Source organism: Delphinus delphis, chromosome 2, assembly GCF_949987515.2.
Source record: "Delphinus delphis chromosome 2, mDelDel1.2, whole genome shotgun sequence".
Classification (NCBI taxonomy): Eukaryota; Metazoa; Chordata; class Mammalia; order Artiodactyla; family Delphinidae; genus Delphinus; species Delphinus delphis.
Window position 1 is genome coordinate 91,613,566 of NC_082684.1, and position 24,845 is coordinate 91,638,410.

General features: G+C 42.9%; 1 protein-coding gene across 3 annotated transcripts in view; it reads right to left on the bottom strand.

Annotated features, from left to right (window-relative positions):
* Positions 1-5,263: 5,263 nt before the first annotated feature.
* FBN1 (fibrillin 1) overlaps positions 5,264-24,845 on the bottom strand; it is a 256,463-nt gene continuing 236,881 nt past the window's right edge. For all 3 annotated transcript variants that reach the window (XM_060005191.1, XM_060005190.1, XM_060005189.1), the window contains 3 exons: positions 11,024-11,255; positions 8,294-8,468; positions 5,264-6,559 (listed from right to left, as the gene is read on the bottom strand). In XM_060005191.1, the coding sequence (XP_059861174.1) occupies positions 6,170-6,559; positions 8,294-8,468; positions 11,024-11,255 (797 nt within the window). In that variant the 3' untranslated portion in view covers positions 5,264-6,169. The remainder of the gene's footprint in view (positions 6,560-8,293; positions 8,469-11,023; positions 11,256-24,845) is intronic.

Genomic DNA, 24,845 nt, shown 5'->3' on the forward strand with positions numbered 1-24,845 from the left:
GGGCAGTCTGGTAGGCTTGGTTCGACCCTGGTCCGGTTGGTTGCCAGGCCCTGCCTTCTGTAGAGGCTGCTGGCTGCTGGTTGGCGGGAGGGAGTGGGCCATGAGGTGGCTGACTGCAGAACCCCAGGGGGCCCCAGGCCTTATGCTGGCTCACTGGTGGGTGGAGTCCCGGTCCAGAAGACTCGGGCTATTGCCTGCCCACTGGTGGGTGAAGCCGGGTCCTGGAGTTAGGATCAGCCTACTGGTGGGTAGAGCCAGTTCCTGGAGTCTGGTTGTAAGACTCAGAGGTCGCAGAGCTGGTGTTGGATCTCTGGTGGTGGGAGGTGGTTCCTGACTTGGTTGGGTATGGGGCCCAGGGTGTCTCAAAGCTTGTGTGAGCCTGCTAGTGTGCAGGGCTGGGTCCAGCTGGTCGCAAGGCAGGGTGTGGCCTGCTGATGGGCTATGGGATGGTGGTTTTCATGAGTCTAGTGCCTGCCCTTTGGTGGATGAGGCTGGTCCAGAGGCTAGAGCAGGCTCTGTGGTGGGCAGGGCTAGGCCCCAGGGCATTCTGGGACTGGTACCTGCCCACTGGTGGGTAGAACTGGGTCCTGGGCCCTCTGGTGGGCAGGGCCACGTCCTGAAGTGGCTATGGGCTCAGGGGGGTCTTAGGGCAGCATGTCTGCTGATGAGTGGGGCTGTGTCCCTACCCAGTTAGTTACTTGGCTTGAGGCATCTCAGCACTGGCTCCTACAGGCTGTTGGGTGGGACCAGGTCTTAGCACTAATGAGCTAGAGGGAGGACTCCCCAATGGCACTGGAAGTAGCAGTGTCCACATGGTAGAAGGAGCTCCCCAAAATGGCTCCTGCCAGTGTCCATATTTCCGGGGTGAACTGTAGTTACCTCCTGCCTCTCCTGGAGACTCTCCAAAATCAGCAGGTATGTCTGACCCAGGCTCCTCTCAAATTACTGCTTCTGCCCTGGGTCCTAGAGCATGTGAGATTTTGTGTACACCCCTTAACAGTGAAATCTGTATTTCTCTCAGCCCTCTGTGACTCCCAGAAGAAAGCTCTGCTGGCCTTCAAAGCTATATGCTCTGTGGGCTTGTCTTCCTGGTTCAGGACCCCTGGACTGGGGAGCCTGACAAGGGGCTTGAACCTCTCCTTTGGGGGAACCTCTGCAATGTAATTCTCCAGTTTGTGGGTCTCCCACCCAGGGGCATGGGACTTGACTGTATTGTGAATTTGCCCCTCCTACCTGTCTCTTCTTTATGTCTTTTTTTGTAGACCTTTTTTGGCAGGTTCTGGTCTTTTTCATCAGTGGTTGTTCTGCAGATTGTTGTGATTTTGGTGTTTCAGTGAGAGGAGGTGAGCTCAGGGTCTTTCTACTTGGCCATCTTGGCCAATCTCCTGAACACAGTTTTCTGACCCCAGATTGCCTACAGTGTCAGGACTCTGGATCCGGTGCTCCCGAGGACCTCAGGACTGAACTGAACTCTCAGCAAACTTTCTTGATATGATAAGGAAAGGTCAGAACTCTGTGAATTAAGAATCGCAGACCCTGAGGGAAAGAAACCTTGAGATGGAGAGCCCTTAGGAATGGTGTCCCAGCTTCCATGCCCTCTCCTGGTGGGTGAGAGGCCTGTGAGAGTGGGTGTGGATGAGTGGGCATGATCAAGAGCAGTTTTCTCCTAGGGAGCTGGTTCTACAGTAGACTGACTCCTGGGCTCAATGCTTGTGGTGAATGACCCACAAGAGAGCCTGCTGTGGTCAGTTTACAAGTGTGTAGGAAGCAGCAGGCCTCAGAGGAACTTGCAACCTTCCTGAGACACAGGATCACTGGAGTTGGATCACAGAACTGCTGTAGACAGGTGCAGTGAACACACTGAAGGGGGATAATCTTGGTGCAGCTGGAGGCAGAAAGATTGAATAGCATATCATGTTGATTTCATGTAGCAACAAAAATACATGGACACAAACCCAATCCAGCCTGTCATGCTTTTGAAATTCTGATATATCAGGGTCCTGTTAATCTTTCCTGATAGGTCTGGTCATAGCAGAGCTGTTGGGGAAACCCAGAACAGAGCTTGCCATGCAGATACAACTATACAGGACTGTGACCTTTTTATGTAAATGGCTGGTGGGGTTGATGGGATGTGTGTTTATCATCGGGATTTTTTCACGTCTCCATTTCCAGGAAAAGAAAAAGCAAAATCATTCAGGTTTGATGTAATTCTCCACCAGAGAGAATTTTACATTAAAAAGGGAACAGACCTCTTCTGATTTCTCCAAGTCTCAGTACAGCTGCAAAAAACACATCATGTGGGGTATGAAAGTTACCCAGAAAAGCAGCTGCTTTCTGCTAACCGTCTCTACCACAGTGTTGCTTAACTTTGAACTCAAGCTAAGGATTCTAGAAATATACTGAATGTGATGCCTCATAGCTGACACTACAACCAACCCTTGAGGGGCAAAAGGGAACTAGAGAGGGTAATGCTGCATTGATTTATGAAATGGGAGTAGCTGCAAAGACCAAAAATGACAGTGAATATTTGTGTGGAATGGATAGAGAGCAGAGAGTTGAGCTAGTGGGAAATCATAGCCACTTACCTGCTATGGACTTCGTTCAGTTAAAAAGAAGGCACCTTCCACTGTCCAATAGTAAAAATGAAACTGACCTCTATTTGTAGAGGTCGTAATTCCAGCTTACATCAAGGATGCAAAACAGCCTATGTCCTGAAAAGAGGTTATGACGTTGCCAGAAAAACATTTTGGATTCATTAGCAGTTAGTTGAAATAACAGATTTGGTGACATTGCCAGGTCCTGCCAAATGTATGTCAGATGTCAAATGTACAAGACCCTTATGTTTATAAAGACATTTGTGAGAATGTTAGAACCTTTCATTGAGACCCAATCTTGTAAGTGAACCCAGTCTTGGATACACATGGGAATTTGCAAAATCAAATTCAGAGACACCTTGTTTCTCTCTAACCCTAAACTCGTAATACTGAGAATCCTTTTCTAACAGTACATAATGTTAGGCTCATACTGGGTATCAAAATGCTTAAAAAAGTAAATCGGTTTGCCTTTTTTTGACAAAGTGTTTAAAATTGGTAAGGGGGAAATAATTTTGTCTTCAGCAATGTATGTGAAAACTAATCTTTCTCCCGGTAATCTACTAGCATTAAAAACAGTGTCTTCAAACCATTTAATAATTATGTTTGTAACCTATCTCTAGGAACTACAGTTAAAGTCAGAATATAGTACATTCTGTGGACAAAGCTGACTTTTAAAGAAAAACTAACAATTTACAGGTATGTAATTTTTAAGTATGCTAATATAATATCAACCTAACTGTCCTTTATTTTGGCTTATCTAATTTACAAACATGATTTCTGAAGTTGAACAGTATTTGTAATGGCAATGTCCAAAGCAATTTTGGCTGAGTGAAGTGCTATTTGTTGAACAAAAATGTCGTTGTTTGTGCAAGTTTAAACATTTCATAAGGCCAGCTGAGTTCATTTCAACCCTACTTACAAAATGATTATTGGCAAGTGAAATGGGCTTGAGGGGTAGAGACAAGACTTTTCAAGCTTCTGAGATTTATAAAACCAAATTCTTCAACCATTGAAAGTAAAATCAAAAGGTCACAGACAATTGAAAGGAACAGGTTTAAATCTCAGAATTAAAAAAAAGTTCCGGCAAGAGGAATATTTACAATGGAACAGTGAGGAAAATGTTTTGTTACAGTCAGAAACACGGAAAATATGCTGTTGAGAATTGTTGGCTCTTAAATAAATAAAATCCACACTGAGACTATTAAAAGTATCAAAGTGATCTACTCTGTGCCAACTCTATTTTGTTCTGTTGTTATAAAGAAAATCCATTATTGAATATAATGCAGTTCAGGTTAAATTATCAAAGACATTTTCCATTTGCAAGCTGTTGTTTACCATATGCTATATATTCTTCTCTAACAATTTTAGTACACCTCCATCAGAGAACCACAGGCGCAGAGATAAAAGGAAATTTTGAGTCATTTTAACTTCCTAACCAAGGTACAAATCCCTTCCAAACTAGTCATTCGACTCGCTCATAACTGATGCTCAATAGAGATGAAAAGTTTTTGGATGGCAAAATAATAAATTAAAAAAAAATACTTTGAGATGTTCATGGGCTGTTAGTGGAAGAAAGCATCCTTGTCCACTGGCTGCCTAGACTGAAACACTCTAGTGACAAGGGAGCTCACCACATTGCAAGGAAACACATTCTTTCAATGGGTAGCTTGACAATTAGGAAGGTTAAGTGCTAAACTGAGCTTTACACCAACTGACCCTGGTTTTGTCTTCTAGAATATACCTACTCCATCTTCATTAGCCTAGTTTTCTGAATATTTTTTTTTCTGTACGTGAGCCTCTCACCGTTGCGGCCTCTCCCATTGCGGAGCACAGGCTCGGAACGCGCAGGCTCAGCGGCCATGGCTCACGGGCCCAGCCGCTCCGCGGCATGTGGGATCTTCCCGGACTGGGGCACGAACCCGTGTACCCTGCATTGGCAGGCAGACTCTCAACCACTGCGCCACCAGGGAAGCCCTTTGAAGATTTTTGAGAGGACTATTCTGTGTACTGTATGGTTTCTTCTCCATGCGGCAACCTCATTTCACTTTTATTTTCACTAGCCTTAAGTGCCCTAAGGGCTTTTAAAAATTCATTATCAATTGAACAAGCTTAACTGTTAAATATTCAATATTGCTCTTAAAATAAAACAGCATTTTCAAATTATGACATTCAGAAAACAAGAGTTATAGCATTCAATTGGATTCAATTTGGGATTATCCCTTTGTAATTAGGCTAGCACTGACTAACAACAGATGTTTAGGGGAGAAAAAAAGGATGGAACGCCTAAGCTTGCCAGCGCTGTGTATATTTGAGGGGAGGGGGCATGATAAATTTTTATAATGGAACGCATGTGCTCTAAGACAATGAACTTGACGTTTTTAAGTACTGAAATCTAGTAGTTTAAAAGTCACAGGATTAATTAGGTCACGTTTTAGAAATAATGCTGCAGTCTTAAATATCTTGTTGGTGAGAAATAACTCCGCTGTCTTGAATGAATAAAACAAAGGACTGACTCAAATATGTTAAATTTTCTTCTAGTGGTTATATATTTGGCACCTTTAGATGCTGTAACTAACAGATCCAGGATAGTTTAATTTCAGGAGACTTTATTTAGTCTCCAGAATGGCCCCTCCAATCCCACATCCATGCAAGAACACAAAGCCAAGGGGTACACTAAAAAAGAGACTGTTTTATTGTGTCATTTATGACATGGACCCCTTGTTGACAGGAATGGCCGAGGGTAATCTTGGCATATTGCACAGGTGTGATGAAGGATGCACTGGTGATCCTCTGGCTGCTGAGGCTGTTTCCTGGTCCTCCCAGACCTCCATGCATGTGTGGGCCAGTCACAGAAATTTCATTACCACTTGGTGTATACATTTAACAAGTCTTTGGTCTTAATAAGCACCATTACAAACCCTCACATTAAGGGCATTATTATTCTAGTTTATAAATGTTTCAATGATAAAAAATAGCACGATTACAGTATACACACACTTAATTTACATGTAATGTATTATACTCATAACTGAGATAAGCTACTGGACTAACTTTGGTTGATTGAAATTAATGAAGTATTTGAACTGAATACTTGTAATTTGGTTTCTAAGTTGTGTAAATATTACAGTGCATTTATAAATCTAGTTTGAGAATTTACTAGCACCAAATAGATATTATAAATGGCCAACCTAATACTTGTATTTGGAGAAGCAAAGTTTTACAATTTGAAAAAATAGAACAGTCCATAAATTGAAAGCACATTCCTGTACGTCTGCTAGAAGGATGGCACGTCAGCATGAATGGCCAACCCCCAGTGGAAATACATGTCCCAGTTTTCAAAAATAAACACATATGACAAGGTAGCTTAGCTACATACATGAGAAGCCTGAGAAAGTGGTTGTTTTGAACTAGGGTAGTCACCTGTACCTTGCTTTTGTAATACAAGAATAGTGCTTATTTATAGCAATTTACGTGGTGAAAGACTGTACCTATAATATGAAGATTCTGATTGGGGGAAAAATTCAGTTCTACCTATCTATCTTTGTTTTTTAATTATTTGGTCTCTGGATGGTGAATTAATGAAGCAAAATCTGAATTTTCATCTTCAGATTATCACCCAGTTCACCACTGAGGTAGTCTTTGTCATATTTATCTTCTAGCTGATTAAGTTCTTTCTTTTTATAAAGTGGACTACTACTGATTTGTAATGAATAGGTTCCAACCACTGGCTTCTTCTTTGTGAAGTGGAGGTAGCTGATCCCTTCCTTTTGGTTGATTTTAAAGAAGCCGTTTTCATTTCCAGATTCAATCAAGTATCTGTTGTGATTCGTCAGAGTCGTAAGGGCTGGAAGGAGTTCTAGGATTCGGACCTTGTTATTGATGTGGGAAATATTGAAAGCAAACACGGCTGTCTTCTCAACATCCCAGCTTGCAAGACTCACATTGGCTTCTATCTCAGGCTGATCCTGGAAAGACATATGGCAATGTGTTAAATAAAAGGTAAATATGCCACTTACTAAAGAAAAAGTGACTCAAATCTCACACTAACACAACTTTCTTCTCATGATGTATATACTATATTGAAAGTGAGTATTCATAAAATACTGCTTAAACCACAAATGTTAAATTGGCACATTTTTATAATATTAAAAAATAAACATGTCAAGGAGAAAGTTGAAATCACTTGTATTTGGCGGCCTTCTATTGCAGTGGGTCTCAAAGTATGGTCCCCTACCAACAGCATCAGTATCACCTGGGCATCTGTTAGAAATGCAAGCTCTTGGTGTCACCTGAGACCTAGTGAATCAGAAACCCTTCGGATGTTTTCCAGAAATCCGTTTTCTTTTCTTTTTTTTTTTTTTGCGCGGTACGCGGGCCTCTCACTCTTGTGGCCTCTCCCATTGCGGAGCACAGGCTCCGGACGCGCAGGCTCAGCTGCCATGGCTCACGGGCCTAGCCGCTCCGCGTTATGTGGGATCTTCCCGGACCGGGACACGAACCCGTGTCTCCTTCATTGGCAGGCGGACTCTCAACCACTGCGCCACCACGGAAACCCCAGAAATCCATTTTAACAAGCCTTCCAGATGATTCAGATGTACACTCGAGTTTTTTTTTTTTTTTTTCTTCTTGGATATCTGCACATGATCTGCTTGCTTTTTTTTTTTAACATCTTTATTGGAGTATAATTGCTTTACAATGGTGTGTTAGTTTCTGCTTTATAACAAAGTGAATCAGTTATACATATACACGTTCCCATATCTCTTCCCTCTTGCATCTCCCTCTCTCCCACCCTCCCTATCCCACCCCTCTAGGTGGTCACAAACCACCGAGCTGATCTCTCTGTGCTATGCGGCTGCTTCCCACTAGCTATCTGTTTTACGTTTGGCAGTGTATATATGTCCATGCCACTCTCTCACTTTGTCACAGCTTACCCTTCCCCCTCCCCATATCCTCAAGTCCGTCATTTCCCAAACCACAGCAGATGCGTTGCAGCACTGATGCTAAGAAAGAACCAGTTTATTTCAATTTGATTCAGTGACGCAAAACCATCCCCACCGAAAGACACACCTATGAACCTACTTCCTGGCTCTGATGATCTGCTAATATTCAATGCTTTTCACTGGCTTCTTGCTTGCCTCTCTGGGACCACATGTGCTGGATTCTCCGGGCCTGCAGCCAGAGGTCTGGGTGAGTATCTGCATTTCTGAGTTGACGGAAAGGCTGCAGCAGCCGTAGGCAAAGAAAACCAGGCTGCTTGAGCTCCATGTTGTTTTTGTCTAGAATCCAAGTTCCCTCACACTCCACATGGCTGTTTTCAGTAGAGGAGTCTCTAGCTTTCAGAACTTGTCATCCCTGTGTAGGGAGAACTATGTCACTTCACTATTCTGCCCACTTGCTGTCCTGGATCTCAGACCTTGTCCTTTCAGCAGACTTTGGGTGGGTGTTTGACTTTCTTTTCGGCGAGACAGAGGAAATGAGCAAGTATGTGAAAACCTTCGAACGGCCACTCCCTAAAAGCAGCAAGAAACTCCAGAGAGCCCCACAGACCCTTGTAAAATACAGCCTAGAGCTCAGGGAATGTCTGGATTTTCTCCTCAGCGAGATTTTTCCCACTTTGGGGCACCCTTGGAGGAAACCATAGGAATCTGGAGAACCTTTCTGCAATAGGAGACATCAGGAGAAACCACCTTCTGACCTACCTCAATGTTGGAGGCCTCTGTTTCATTTGCGCTTCTCCGCTTCCTGCCCCGTTTGGGGTAGCCGTTGATCTTACACTCATAACACGCCTCTGGGGAGAGGGAATTGTCATCCATTTCACCACTGACAGGTGGCTCTGGGTTTCCTCGGCCCATGCCCATTCCAGAAACACAGTGCCTATGGTGGAAGGGAAACAGATGTTTTTCGTTAGAATTGGGAGATGGAGGAGGGAGAGTTCTGGTAAAGCCTGGACCCCTCTCTAGTGACATTCAGTCCTTGATTATTTGTCCACTGGATGATCGGCGGTTCTGAGAACAACACTGAAGCCCTCGGTGTTTGGCCTCAAATTCTCAGTTCCCTGGGTTGACTTGATTTCTTTTTACTGTTTCTCAAGGCCCCGTTTTGCATATTTATTTGTCCCTTCACTTCCCAAATGAAATGTGGCAGGTGTTTTGCTGTACTGCTGGGGAGGAAACGGGGAGTGGAAACAAGAGAAGAACAGAGGATGAGGGAGACCATGTGACTCGGGAGGTTCAATAAAAATGCCTTCTTTTTATGAAACAGGCTCCACCTGAGTGAGAAAGGGATGAGACATCACTGTTCCGTTCCTTGCCCTCTTGCTGCTTAACTGATACTATCACTGCCACCTCCACTTCCACCACCACCGCTGTCACCAGCCTTCACCACTCCAGCTTCTGAGCAGTCTCTCCTCTCACTTATCCTCTCACTTATCAGACCTCTCACTTTGGCTGAAGCTCCTCCTGGAGATAAGAAGAAAGCGCTAGGTGACACCTGAGGTTGATTTAGATATAAATTGAGGGTATGCAATGTATAAGATACATGTATCAAAGCTTGCCCAACTGTGGGAAATTGCTTCAAATCATTCAAAACCACTAGGTCCACTGGCTCTGACTCATGTGAGGCTGGATAAACAAACCCATGCCCAAGAGAAAACTAGTTCAGCTGTTTTTCTTTGCCTTTCAGTTTTTAAAGCCAAGTTATGGAGGGAGGCTTGCATGTTTCACAAGTACCTTGTTTTGTTATTCTGCTTACTATTTCATAGGCCACTTGGAATGTATTTACCAGGCTCCTCTTTCAAAATGTGTTGAAATATCTGAATGATCCTAAAAGAATCTTTGCATTGGGGTAGGGTCCACCCTAGTGACTCACGGAGGAGCCCAAACTGTTATAAATGGGTAGATCTCTACTGCTGGGTCCACTACTGGGTCCATAATGTAGAACAAATACCGTTTTCTCTTTCTGTATTAGTTGATCTATTCTTTATAACCCATGTTCCTTTATGCCTTTAAGATTCAAAATATAATGCCAATAAGAAGAAACTTTGTATTTTGCAGCAATTTCCAGGTTTCTAATACTTTCTGTAATCCTGCTGAGCCCGACACATTTCCTTGTCCTTTAATCTTGCACCATGAAATGTGCAGGAACAATAAAATGGACGAAATGATAAATGCTCATCCTGTATGTGTGTGCTTTCACATAATGATTAAATTATTGGAAGGCAAACCCCAAATTCACAGGCTTTTGGCTCCTTTCTGAGAACTCCCTTCCAGTATTTTCATATCCCTGGAACACCACTTACAAGAAGTGTGACTATAAAGTCCCACTGGCCAGAAGCCAGTTTGGAGTGTCACAGTTTTTGCTGGGAAAATGGTTCTGGCATTAAACTTATAAAGAATGAGTCTACTGAGAGCCAGACACAAACATCTGGAAATTTGAGTCCTATTGCTGGCATTCTGTGTGCTTCCCATGAAACATTCTTTTACCTTCTACACACCCCAAAATGAATCACTTGATGTTTGTGTGTCAAGAAATCAAAGAACACAAAATTAACAATTGGATATATACACGTAAGTGTGTGTTGTGGAATATGTGACTTTGTGTGTGTGGGGGAGTATATATAAGTGTGTGTGTTGGTGTGTATATATATGTGTATGTATATTTAATGTCTGTGTTCCTAATTAAAAAGTTAAAATTTGAGCTCCTACACAGAGTAGCCAGAACCGAGACAACCAAGTCCAGATGAATTCAGTGGGGAAGAAGACCGAAACTTTGAAAACTTAACACTAACTCTTAAATTACTGAGTAGAATAAAAACGCATCTTTCCTGCCCCAGCTCTCACACGTACAATGTGGTGAAGTATTCTACCTGGAAAATACAGTAATTCTCTTAACTCTTATATTTAATGCTCTTTTGGCAATTTTGAATGTACATTTAAGTCTGAAATGTAAAATACACTTTAAAACTGTAAAGGACTCCACAAAAGGTATCTTTTTGGTTTATCCTAACAGGAGCTGGATGAGAAGGCATTTTAAGTCAAGACAGAATCCTGCTTGCCCCAGGAGAAGGCTGCATCAGCAAAGTGCAGCCTGAGTCCAGTTCTGTCACAGGTCGCAGCCCCTGTATTTCCTGAGAGATGAATCGCTTTCCAACAAGATGTGAAGATCAAGAGAATGAGACAGGTAAGCCATAGAGCGAGGTATTTACAATGTCATTTCATTATTTTGTTTGACATTCTATGAATTTCCAGAAACCTAGATGTCCCCTTTCAAATAAAATAACCTAAAACCTTTGCAGCACTAATTGGAATTAACTCAAGAATCATAAAAAGTATGGTTCTACTCTACTAGGACAGGTCATTTTGAATTAAATATACTTAATTATGTTATGAATGAGAAAGCCTCCAACCACGACCATGGCTAGCAGTGCTTACCCTTGGCCTATTCGGAAGTAGCCAGGTGGACAGGCACAGAGGTAGCCGCCCTCGGTATTGGAACAGCCGTAACTGCAGGGGGCCTGAGAAGAGCCACATTCGTTGATGTCTTGGCACCCACCACTGAACTGTTCGTACTGGAAGCCAGCAGGACACATGCACTTGTAGCTCCCCAGTGTGTTGTGGCAGGAGGCTCCTCCGCAAATGTGAGCACTGAGGCATTCATTTTCATCTGCAGAAAAAACCAGAAGACACCGCATATGTGATACCAGCCAGAGGTTGCTATGGAGGTGTCTGGATCAGGCCACTTGCTGCCGGCCAGCTGGCCCTCCCCTAGGCTCTTGGGAAGGTAACACAGGCAGAGGTGGCTGCGGTGGGAAAGGGAACGAGAGAGAAAGATGTGGAAACAGGTGTGGTCTCTTGCCATATGGTGAGCGAACGTGGTTTCTGAGGTCAAGTGCACCAGGCAGAATACATTAGGGAGTGGCATTCTGAGGACCAGCAGACTCCAGTTCTCATCTGAAGCCAATACTTGTATGTGCTGCTCTACGGGAGCATCCCGTGTAGAACGTGGGGATGGTTCCTGGCTAAGGTTCAGGGTTCAGGGTGGGAGGGCAGGAATCAGTTCTTTGCACCTTTGCTTCACAAGTGCCCACTAATAGGATGATTATCTCCACAGCAGAGATGAACCATATTCCTGGAGGCTGCTTTCTCAGTCTTCCTTTTCAGGATGAGTAGGGCTGGCAAGGGCTGACACCCTGCAGGAAGTGTCGGCCCACTAGGACTTCATTTTCAAAAGTCCATAAAAGCCTCCAGGTGCTTGCCCTGGGGATGAGTAGTGTCTTCTGGTATGTCTGCTCCCACCTCTGAATGGGCCCCTTTATCCAAACCACCTCCTGCCCAGAGTCTGGGCCATGTCTAAAGCTAAGTATGGCTGGAACAGATTCAGTGCAGACTTCACAGGCAATAATTGGGGAAAACCTACAAGAGACACAGATGCTGCAGAACTAGCTACAGATAGGGACCGGCCAAGTCTGATGGTAATAAGTAGGAAAAAGAAATCTAACTTTAACAAATCAATTCAAAGGGAAGAAACCCCTCAAGTTTCTCATCATGTCTGATGTATACTTTTTTGAAATTTCCAATATATTTTTGTAGACCTGCCTTTGTAGGGCAGCACGGATGTTTGCTGGTAAGACATTTCTTAACTGCTTGAGCCCATTTTCAGGCATATGTTCATATGAATGCATGTGACTGACCTTCTCCTCACTTAGCAAATACCTAATTCCAATGGAAGAGAGGAGGAGAAAGGCAACGAAAACTTATTAGATGCCTACTGTATGACAGTTGGGATACTAGGTACTTCACTCCATCTACTTAACCTGCCTAACAGTCACAGAGGTAGGTATTAAAATCCCTATTTTCCAGGTGAAGAAAGCAAGACTCAGAAAGCCCCACCAAGATCTCCCAGCAGCAGCCGCAGGGCAGAGATGCACACCCAGGTCTGTCTGACTACAAAAGTCACGTGCTTTCCTTCATATCACAGTGTCTCTCAAAAGACTCACCCACATTTAAACTGGTCCTTTCTCTTTTACTTTGTCATTGGCTGAGGTAGATTCATTTTTCAAGAACAAAATTGTTTCTAAGAAAATACCTTTTTTTTTTTTAAACTAGGAGAACAGGTGGGTAAAAACAGTGAGGGCGGGATACTTGCATATATATACATACACACACACACACACAATTCAGACTGCCTTCCACCCTTCCTTCCTCTCTTCCTTCTCTTCCTCCCCCTTCCTTTCTCGACCTGCCCCCACCACCACCACTTCTTGCCTGTATGTAGTTACAGAGAGAAGAAGGAGTAGATATACAATAAGAAAGCTATTGGTTGAGCTGCCTACTATGGCTCAGTGCCTAGCTATGCATCTGTTTGAGATCCTTTATATCCAAGGACTCTCAAGTACCCACCCAAGGTCACTTAGGTTCTAAGGTTCCTAAAACAAAATGATTCAATATGCCATCATCTGTGTTCTTTTTCCCCTTATTTTAAATTAGAGGTGAGCTGTGTGATAGAAACTAATGGAGACCATGGGCATCCAGGATGAATGAAGAACCGAGGGTAGTTGCTTTGGTGAAGGGAATATCTCTGGGCTGAATGTCTTCTCCTTGCCTCGCTTATCCACCTCCAGACTTCTCGCCTGCCCTCGGCTCTACAAGGCTGATCGGAATGGAGCATCCACAAGCTCCTCTCCTGTATCCTGAGCTTTTGGTTGGGCTCAGCCATCTGTTACCTGCTGGGACTCTGGCTGATAAAACCTCTAAGGTAAGGCATGGGTATATGTGGGGAAAACCTGTTAATACAGAGCTTAGATTTATTCTGTTTTGTTCCAAGGAGCAGAAACAGGACCAGTGGTTAGGAGTTAGTGGGAGAAGAGCTTCATCCTTTATGAAAAAGATCTTTCTAAAAATTAAAGTTTTCTATGCATAGATTGGGCTGTCTTGGGAGAAGGTGAGAACCTTTCTAGGTTGGAGAGGGATTGCTATGTTAGGAAACAGATCAGACTAGATCATTGCTAAGGTTCTTTCTAAATTTGAGTATCTCTCTTTTTAACTTGGAGTATCTATTCCTGTCAAGAACTCTCCCTGTCCCCTTTTCACATTCTTTTCTACTTTATTTTACATTTTTTCCTCCCTGAGAATCTAATAAGTTGAAATTAAACTTGCTTATCTGGGTTGGAGAGATGGGGTAGAGTGGAGCACGGATTAAGATAAGAAATTGGCAAATGTTCAATGTTTACAGCTTGAAAACAATCTGTTTGTGCACTCACCCTTTCTATCAATATACAAATACCATGATTTGTTTAACATGTTTTGCACTTTTCCTGACCTTTTTCATCCTGTGTGTGCACCCTGGAGCAAATGGCTCCACAAGGAATTTTTCTACACGCCCAAATCTTTGTTTTATTCTTTCAGTTGTTACTTAAATTGGTGAGGGTTTTGCTCTTTTCATAAAAAGAGACAATTCTAATTTGAATGAAATAGCATTAGAGTCTCTGAAAGACACTTCTTAAAAGCAGATGGAAACCTACTTACTCTGTCCTCTAAACTCAAAGTTTCCAGCATCAGGCTCGCATAGTGTGTCTTAGCGGTGGTGTTAAGGGAGAGCCACTGGGAGAACTCCAAATGTAGAACAGCCTTTCCTTTACTAATTTCCTATAGGTCATGATGGGTCAGCTCCAACTTCAAGCTGCAAGTTTGATATTTTCTAGAAAGCAATGATATCCGTGGCCCTTTACCCTATAAACCCATCCATCTTCCAAGAGGGAACTTCTGGCTGCCTAGGAGCAAGGATCCAGGGAGGGCTGGTCCAAGAGATCTGCTCTGCATGGCTCTGGGGAAGCGATTCTGGCCCAAGGCAATGCAGTGCTCATTCTGGGTAAGTATAATTCCCAAGAAATATGAGACCAGTTTGAACTGGTATCTTCTGGGCATCAAAACCCCCAAACCTCTTCCCACTTTTTAAAAACCGAAATATAGTTGATTTCCAATAGTGTTAGTTTCACGTGTACAGCAAAGTGATTCACATATATATTATATAGGTCCATCCATGTTGCTGCAAATGGCAATATTTCATTTTTTATGGCTCAGTAATATTCCATTGTGTGTGTGTTTGTGTGTGTGTGTGTGTGTGTGTGTGTGTGTGTGTATCTTCCTAAACCAATCATCTGTTGATGGGCACTTGGGTTGTTTCCACATTTGGGCTATTGTAAATAGTGCTGTTATGAACACTGGGGTGCATATGTATCCTTCTGAATTAGAGTTTTCATCTTTTGGGGATATATGCCCAGGAGTGGGATTGCTGGACTATATGGTAGCTCTATTTTGAGTTTATTAAATAACCTCCACACTGTTCTCCATAGTGGCTACACCAATTTACATTCCTACCAACAGTGCAGGAGGGTTCCCTTTTCTCCACACATTCTCCAGATGTAGACTTTTTGATGATAGTAGACTTTTTTGGAGATAGTATATTTTTTGATGATAGTCATTCTGACCAGTGTAAGGTGATGATACCTCATAGTGGTATTGATTTGCATTTCTTTAATAATTAACAATGTTGAGCCTCTTTTCATGTGCTGATTGGTCATCTGTTTGTCTTCTTTGGAGAAATGACTATTTAGGTCTTCTGTCCACTTTTTGATTGGGTTGTTTGTTTTTTTGATACTGAGTTGTATGAGCTGTTTGTGTATTTTGGATATTAACCCCTTGTCGGTTTCATCATTTGCAAATATTTTCTCCCATTCCATAAGTTGTCTTTTCATTTTGTTGATGGTTTCCTTTGCTGTACAAAAGCTTTTAAGTTTGATTAGATACCATTTGTTTACTTTTGCTTTTATTTCTTTTGCTTTGGGAGACTGATCTAAGAAAATATTGCTACGATTTATGTCCAAGAATGTTTTGCCTATGTTCTCTTCTAGGAATTTCATGGTGTCATGTCTTACGTTTAGGTCTTTAAACCATCTTGAGTTTATTTTTGTATATGGTGTGACGGAGTGTTCTAACTTCACTGATTTACATGTGGCTGTCCAGCTTTCTCAGAACCATTTGCTGAAGAGATTGTCTTTTCTCCATTGTATATTCTTGCTTCCTTTGTTGCAGATTAATTGACTGTAGGTGCGTGGGTTTATTTCTGGGCTCTCTATCTGTTCCACTGATCTATATGTATGTTTTTGTGCCAGTACCATGCTGTTTTGATTATTTCAGCTTTGTATTGTAGTCTGAATTCTGGAAGGTTTATGCCTGCAGCTTTGTTCTTTTTCCTTGGAATTGCTTTGAAAATTCTGGGTCTTCGGTGGTTCCATATAAATTTTGGGATTTTTTTTTCTAGTTCTGTGAAAAATGTCACAGGAAATTTGATAGGGATCACATTAAATCTATACATTGCTTTGGGTAGTATGTCCATTTTAACAACATTAATTTTTCTAATCCAAGAGCATGAGATATCTTTCCATTTCTTTGAATCATCCTTTATTAATCCTTTATTAATGTTTTATAGTTTTCAGCATATAGGTTTTTCACTTCTTGGTAAAGTTTATTCCTAGGTATTTCATTTTATTGATGTGATTTTAAACAGGTTTTTTTTTTTTTTTTTTTACTTATATCGTTGGTGTAAGGAAATGGAACAGATTTCTATATATTAATCTTGTATCCTGCTACCTTGCTGAATTCATTTATTAGTTCCAACAGTTTTTGTCTGGAGTCTTTAGGGTTCTCCATATAGAGTATCATGTCATCTGCAAATAGTGACAGTTTTACCTCTTTGCTTCCAATTTGGATACCTTTTATTTCTTCTATGATTGCTGTGGCTAGGATTTCCAATACTATGTTGAATAGAAATGGTGAGAGAGTGGGCATCCTTGTCTTTTTCCAGATTTTAGTGGGAAGGCTTTCAGCTTTTTACCATTTAACATTATATTGGCTGTTGGTTTGTCATAATGGCTTTTATAATGTTGGGATATGTTCCCTCTATACCCACTTTGGTGAGAGTTTTTATCATGAATGGATGTAGAATTTTATCAAATGCTTCTTCTGCATCTGTTGAGATGATCATGTGGTTTTTGTCTTTCCCTTTGTTGATGTGGTGTAACACATTGATTTTGCATGTGAGCCACCTTTGTGACCTAGGAATGAATCCAACTTGATCATGGTGTATGATCCTTTTTATGTATTGTTGGATTCAGTTTGCTAATATTTTATTGAGGATTTTTGCATCTATATTCATCAAAGATACTGGCCTGTAATTTTCTTTTTGTGTAGTGTCTTTGTCTGGTTTTGGCATCAGGGTGATGGTGGCTTCATATAATGACTTTGGGAGTGTTACCTCCTCTTAAATCTTTTGGAATAGTTTGAGAAGGCTAGTATAAGTTCTTCTTTGTATATTTGGTAGAATTCCCCAGTGAAGCAGTCCGGTTCTGGACTTCTGTTTGCAGGGAGTTTTTTTCATTACAGATTCTATTTTACTTCTAGTGATTGGTCTGTTCAAATTATCTGGTCTGTTCAAATTATCTGTTTCTTCTTGATTCAGTTTTGCCAGGCTGTATGTTTCTAAAAACTTGTCCATTTCTTCTGCGTTGTCCAATTTGTTGGCATATAACTGTTCACAGTATTCTCTTATGATTTTTTGTATTTCTGTGGTATCAGTTGTTATTTCTCCTCTTTCATTTCTTATTTTGTTTCTTTGGGTCCTCTCTTTTCTTCTTGGTGAGCCTGGCTAGTCGTTTGTCAATTTGGGTTATCTTTTCAAAAAACTGGTTCTTGGTTTTATTGCTCTTTTCTGGGTTTTTAAAAAATCTCTATTCCCTCTCTGATCTTTCTTATTTCCTTCTGCTGACTTTAGGTTTTGCTTGTTGTTTTTCTAATTCTTTTAGGTGGTAGGTTAGGTTGTTTGAGATTTTTCTTGTTTTTGAGGAAGGCCTGTATTGCTGTGAACTTCCCTCTTGAAACTGTTTTTGCTGCATTCCATAGATTGTGTAAGTTTGTGTTTCCATTGTTGTTTGTCTCGAGGTATTTTCTGATTTCTTCTTTGATTTCATTGTTAACCCATTGGGTTTTTTAGTAGCATGTTGTTTAGTCTCCATGTGTTCATTTTTTCCCCCATTTTTCTTTCTGTGGTTGATTTCTCGTTTCATACTGTTGTGGTCAGAAAAGATGATTGAAATAATTTATATTCTCTTAAAGTGCTTGATGCTTGTTTTGTAACCTGGGAAGTGGTCTATCCTAGAGAATGTTCCATGTGCGTTTGAAAAGAAGTGTAGGGCGCGGTCAGCTAACTGCTACGCGGCAGGAAGCTGAAATAAGCTGAGTCATCCTTCCTGTGGCCACTGCGCTTGCGCTAAGTATACTAATGAGGTTGTAAAGTAGCGACCTATCCGATGCTGGCTCACAAATCGCATCATCGGCGAAAGCCAATCACAGAGCAACACATGTTCTTAATCCCTATATAAGCAGACTGCTATAGGATTGCGGGGTCTTCCTTCCATCTTTCTTCAACCAAGCTGTGCTCCAATAAAGTGTGATACGAGAAGAATCTTGCGTGTGGCGGCTCGTTACTCTGCTGGTCGGAAACGGCCCGCCGCAAGTGGTGCCGAAACCCGGGAACTTCGCGCCCTGCATGGAGGACCGATTCAGAACTCGACACACGGAGTGAACCGTCGGTGAGTAGTCCAGTCAGGATCAAGATCCGATCTGGGTGCCATCAAGACTGACGAGAATTGTTGAAGAAAACTTCGGAGAAGATGCTGAGCTGGATGTTCCTGATGATTCTTAATCGAAGTCTTTGTATTAGTTGGAATTCCACAAAGGATTATTCAGATTGTGCAACTGAGTGCTGCCGGGCTGGAGCCCGTTGCCTTTGGAGATTTTGCCTCTTGGCTCTCTTCTGCCTTTTCCTTCTTTGGGGAGTGGGTGGGGGTAGGAATCTTTGGAGTCTGCTGTGTATTTGGGATTATGCTGTGTCTCTGGTTGGTCTGTCGTGTGCGCATCAGGGCACATCGAGATAGGGTCCTGCTCACTCAGGCACTTCTGGCTATTAATGAAGGAGATTCTCCCGCAGCCTGGCTCTCCGCCCTGAATAATTCGAAATGATTGCCCTTGCACAGAGAGGCCTTGTTGCCATTGCACCTCTATAGGGAGTCATCCATTGTCCTGATTGCCCTTGCACAGAGAGGCCTTGTTGCCATTGCACCTCTATAGGGAGTCATCCATTGTCCTGATTGCCCTTGCACAGAGAGGCCTTGTTGCCATTGCACCTCTATAGGGAGTCATCCATTGTCCTGATTGCCCTTGCACAGAGAGGCCTTGTTGCCATTGCACCTCTATAGGGAGTCATCCATTGTCCTGATTGCCCTTGCACAGAGAGGCCTTGTTGCCATTGCACCTCTATAGGGAGTCATCCATTGTCCTGATTGCCCTTGCACAGAGAGGCTTTGTTGCCATTGCACCTCTATAGGGAGTCATCCATTGTCCTGATTGCCCTTGCACAGAGAGGCCTTGTTGCCATTGCACCTCTATAGGGAGTCATCCATTGTCCTGATTGCCCTTGCACAGAGAGGCCTTGTTGCCATTGCACCTCTATAGGGAGTCATCCATTGTCCTGATTGCCCTTGCACAGAGAGGCCTTGTTGCCATTGCACCTCTATAGGGAGTCATCCATTGTCCTGATTGCCCTTGCACAGAGAGGCTTTGTTGCCATTGCACCTCTATAGGGAGTCATCCATTGTCCTGATTGCCCTTGCACAGAGAGGCTTTGTTGCCATTGCACCTCTATAGGGAGTCATCCATTGTCCTGATTGCCCTTGCACAGAGAGGCTTTGTTGCCATCGCACCTCTATAGGGAATCAGCCATTATTCTGAGGCAGCCCTTGCACCCTGCGGCCCTTGTTGGCATTGCACGCAGGAGGGTGCCTCAGACATGCCAACAGAAAACTGCCCTCGTACGGGCTATGTTCTGCTTGGTGTTCTAATAAATAAAAAAGGGGGAGATGTAGGGCGCGGTCAGCTAACTGCTACGCGGCAGGAAGCTGAAATAAGCTGAGTCATCCTTCCTGTGGCCACTGCGCTTGCGCTAAGTATACTAATGAGGTTTTAAAGTAGCGACCTATCCGATGCTGGCTCACAAATCGCATCATCGGCGAAAGCCAATCACAGAGCAACACGTTCTTAATCCCTATATAAGCAGACTGCTATAGGATTGCGGGGTCTTCCTTCCATCTTTCTTCAACCAAGCTGTGCTCCAATAAAGTGTGATACGAGAAGAATCTTGCGTGTGGCGGCTCGTTATTCTGCTGGTCGGAAACGGCCCGCCGCAAAGAAGGTGTATTCTGGTGTTTTTATTTTAGATGTAGTGTCCTGTAGATATCAATTAAGTCCAACTGGTCTGTTGTGTCATTTAGGACCTCTGCTGCCTCACTGAGGAAGATCTGTCCATTGGTGTCAGTAGGGTGTAAGTCTCCTACTATCATTGTATTCCTGTCAATTTCTCCCTTTATGTCTGTTAGTATTTGTCTTATATATTTAGGTGCTCCTATATTGGGTGCATGTATTATTGAGCATAATATCCTCTTCTTGTAGTGATCCCTTTATCATTATATAATGTCCTTCTTTTTCTTTATGGACTTTGTTTTAAAGTCTATTTTGCCTGATATGAGTATTCCTACCCCTGTTTTCTTGTCATTTCCATTTGCATGAAATATCTTTTTCCATCCCCTCACTTTCAATCTGTGTGTCTTTCTCCCTGAAGTGAGTGTCTTGTAGGCTGCATATTATAGGTTCTTGTTTTGTTTTTTTTTGTGGTATGCGGGCCTCTCACTGTTGTGGCCTCTCCCATTGCGGAGCACAGGCTCTGGACGCACAGGCTCAGTGGCCACGGCTCACGGGCCCAGCCGCTCCACGGCATGTGGGATCTTCCCAGACCGGGGCACGAACCTGTGTCCCCTGCATTGGCAGGTGGACTCTCAACCACTGCGCCACCAGGGAAGCCCTAGGTTCTTGTTTTTTATCCAATCTGCCACTGTGTCTTTCGATCAGAGCATTTAGTCCATTGACATTTAAAGTAATTATTGAGAGGTATGTACTTATTGTCATTTTAAACCTTGTTCTCCAGTTGATTTTGTAGTTCTTCTTTGTTCATGTCTTCTTTTTTGTTTTTCCTTTTGTGGTTTGATGGTTTTTTAAATATCACGTTTGAGTTTCCTTCTTTTTGGTTTTTGTGAATCTATTTTATGTTTTTAATTTGTGGTTACCCTGGTTTTCAAGTATGTTGACCCATATCTATATCTACTTGCTTTAAACTGATAGTCATATAAGCGCAAACACATTCTAAACAATCTACAATTTTTTAGTCCCCTCCTCCAAATTTTGTGATTTTGATGTCCTATTTTACATCTTCATGTTTGCTTTTGCTATTAATTGTAGATATAATCACCTTTACAACAATTTTTTGATTGTTTTTTAATCTATGTACTGGCTTAAGTGATCTTCAATCCTTTTATATATTTGCCTTTCCTATTGGGATTATCCCTTTCCTATAGATTCTTGCTTTTCTATTTAGAGAAGACCTTTCAATATTTCTTTTTTTTTCCTGGCTGCACCACATGGCATGCGGGAGCTTAGTTCCCTGACCAGGGATAACACTCATGCCCTCTGCAGTGGAAGCGTGGAGTCCAATAACTGGACTACCAGGGAATTCCCTCAATATTTCTTTTAAGGTAGGTTTAGTATTGCTGAATTCTTTTAGTTTTTGTTTATCTGAGAAATTTTTTCTCTCTCCTTGTATTCTAAATGATAATGTTGCCAAGTGTAGAGTATCTTAGGTTGCAGGTTTTTCCCTTTCAAGACTTTGATTATATCATGACACTCCCTCTGGCCTGCAAAGTTTCTGCAGAGAAATAAGCTGAATCTTTCTCTTGCTACCTTTAGAATCCTCTCTTTAACTCTTGCCATTTTAATTATGATATGTCTTAGTGTGGGTCTGTTTAGTTTCATCTTGTTTGGGACCCTTTGTGCTTCCTGTACCTGGATATCTGTTTTCTTCTTTAGGTTTGGGAAGTTTTCAGCCATAATTTCTTCAAATACACTTTAGATCCCCTTCCCTCTCTCTTCTCCTTCTGGAACCCCTGCTATGTGTAGATTGGCACACTTTGTATTATCTCATAGGCCCCATATGTTGCTTTCATTTTTTTCACTTTTCTTTCTGTCTGCTGTTGTGATTGGGTTATTTCCATTATTCTGTCTTCCAGATCACTTATTTGTTCTTCTATGTTATTTACTGCGCTATTCATTGCTTCTAGATTGGTTTTTATCTCAGCCGTTGAGTTGTCTAATTTTGCCTGGTTCCTCTTTATAGTTTCTGGTTCATTGTTTAATCTTCATTTCTATTGATAATCTTTATTAATTCTTTAGCATTTTTCTTACCTCCTTTTTGAACTTGGGTTTAATAGACTGGTGAGGTCTATTTCATTATCTGTTTTTTCAGGGGGTTTCTCTTATTCTTTTAACTGGGAAGAGTTCCTATGCTTTTTCATTTTACTTAACTGTTTCTCCTAAATTCATAGAGACAGAGAAAGTGATCTACTCTGGTCTTGAAGGGGTGTTTTCTGTGGGAGCATCCCTTTGTAGACTGTGTGATTCCAGTATTTTTGGTGAGAAGGCTATTTATGGTATGGATGCCAGCCACGTCTTTCCTCAGAGTGTGCTGGCCATTCTTCCTTAGACAGAGGATGTGATTGGTGTTGTGCATCTATAGCCTGCACTGGATGTTGGGTGGGGCCTCCTTTCTGCTCTGTGGCTGTCACAGCCCTGTCAGGGTGGTGTCTGCTCCACAGCTGTTGGAGTAGAAGCCCTGAGGGTCAGGTTTGGTCAGGCTCCATTGCCCTTGAGTGTGTGCTCTGTCCCAAAGGAGGTGACTGCCGAAGCAAGTAAGGCCCGTGTGGTCACAGCAAACCTAAGTGCCACCCATGCGGGTGTCCATGGGTCTGCTGAGAAGCAGCCCAAGGTTGTGTCCCTTTCTGTTGTGTTCCTCCCAGACCTAGTGCTAGGCTGTGGTGTGGAGTGGGCTGCTGCTGGAGGCCAGGGTGCTGTGGCTGCAGGAATCGAGGTGGTTGTGCTACTGTGTGGAACCTGGACTGCCTCTGTGACAGGCCACTCTGAGGATCTGCCCACCCCAGATCCAGCTCCAAGCTGTGGGGTGGAATGGGTGGAGATGAGTGCTCTTGCCAGGAAACCACCTCTGCATACTCCTTTGCAGGGCCTGTCCCCCCAAGCCACGTGTTTCTGTGGCACCACCTGGTGTGTGTGCTGACAAAATCCACCGTGGCCAGACCCTCCCCTGCCTGAGATTCAGCACTTAGTCGCTGCTTATACTGGCAGCCCAGCCCCACACTGAGTTTCAGACTGAGAAGTGTGGCAAGCTGGCAGCTGTCAGCGCTGGTCTCTCTCCACCCTGACTGCTAGCAAGCCGGCACGTGTGCACTCCTCACGAGCAGAGTCCAGTTCCCTCCATCTGTCCCAGCAGACCTCCCAGCAGGCAAGGAAGCTCCTCAGGGTGAGGGCTGTCCACGTGGACCTTCCCTCCTTCACAGATCGTCCCAGGGGTTCCAGTCGCATCCCAATGCCTTCTTTTTTATTTTATTTTTTCCACCCTACCCAGCTTCATGGAGATCTTTCCTGCCACTTTGGTTGAATAAGAAGTCTTCTGCCAGTTTCCAGTTGGTTTTCCGTGAGAGTTGCTCCACATGTAGACGTATTTTTGATGTGTTTGTGGGGGGGAGGTGAGCTCCACATCTTCCTATTCTGCCATCTTCATCCTCCCCTCTCTTCCCACTTCCTAATAGACTCATTCTTCTGCAAGTCCCAGGCAGGAGATGATCTTCATGGGGCCAAAATAGAATCTCCAGGCAACGAGGACATGACCTGGCTATCTCTACTATTTCTGGACTGAGTGTAGGAAGAGGAGGGTTAAGGCCCAGCAGCGACAGACCTCACCTCTTTTATACTCTTCTCCACAGCTCCAGTTTCATTCAAGGGACCTATGTAATAAGGGCAGATAGGCTCATATGCTGGGTATTGAATCAACAAAGCTCATGCTGGAAGTTCTGTGAACAATGTCAGAAACTGGTGATTAAAATCCAAGACCTTCCTGAGCTGATAACAAAGGGCTTTTGATTAAAACCAGACAGCTAATCCGCAAGCTGTGCAGCCTAAACTCTACCACTGTGGTCATTTTAGCCAAGACTACTCACCTCTGCAAAACTGCATCTTGTAAAGAATCAAACCAGATGAGAGAGACACGCGTTTGATAAATGAACACGTACCAAATGTGTCTTCATTTGGAGTAAAGTCAAGCGTTGCAATGTGGAGCAGCCACCCAGAAGGCAGTTGCCCTTTGTTTTTGCTAAGTAGGGCTCTGTAGCCAACAGAGTGGCAGCCAAAACAGGTCACCAGAGCACAAAGCTTGCAGTGCTACTTGCTGAATGAAAAAAACAAGCAAACAAGTGAAGGTGACGCTAGAAAGGCAGCCCTAAAACATGAAGTTAAGAGCCTAGGGTTCTAGCTCTGGTCCTGCCACCAAAGAACTGGTAAGGACAGACTACCTTTCCTTCCTGGGCTTCTAAGTCTTCATCAGTAAAACAAAGGGCTTGGGCTAGATGGCTTGGGGTCCCTCTAAATTTGCAATGTTGGGATTCTCTGATGTGCATTAAGAGTTATTTTCCTATGATACTGTGGAATCAAAAATGACAGCTTCAATTTAATGGGAGATTCTAGGGGACTCCCTTATTATTCAAAACAAATTAGCAATCCTGAAAAAAACTTTGTGTTTTCTGCTTGCACTCTGCCCCAAAGATGTATAGCACTCAATGGAACCACTTCTGCGTCTTCTGGCCAAAAGTTGCTCATAACAGCCTCTTGCTGGCTGATAAACTACAGTCAGAAGCAGGATTTTGTTGGCCTCTAAGGTGAAGAGAACTCCATGTGGGCTGATGACTAGCAATGAAGCAGGAGAGCAAGGGGATATTGGGAGTCAAGGAATTCTGGGGACATTTCATTTCAAACGCCCTCAAAATACCCTTTATCATTATTATTTTTTTTTTTCTTAGTTTGCTACTTTGCAAAGGCTGTGACTTCCTTCTGGATTCAACAGGTACGGACAGTTTGAAATGGTATTTGTTGCTTCAATGACAAGTTGAAAGTTTTTAGAAAGAAAGCAGTTTTCTGACTCATAGGAGCTGATAGCAATTCATCTTGTGAACAAGGGAAAACTACTTGC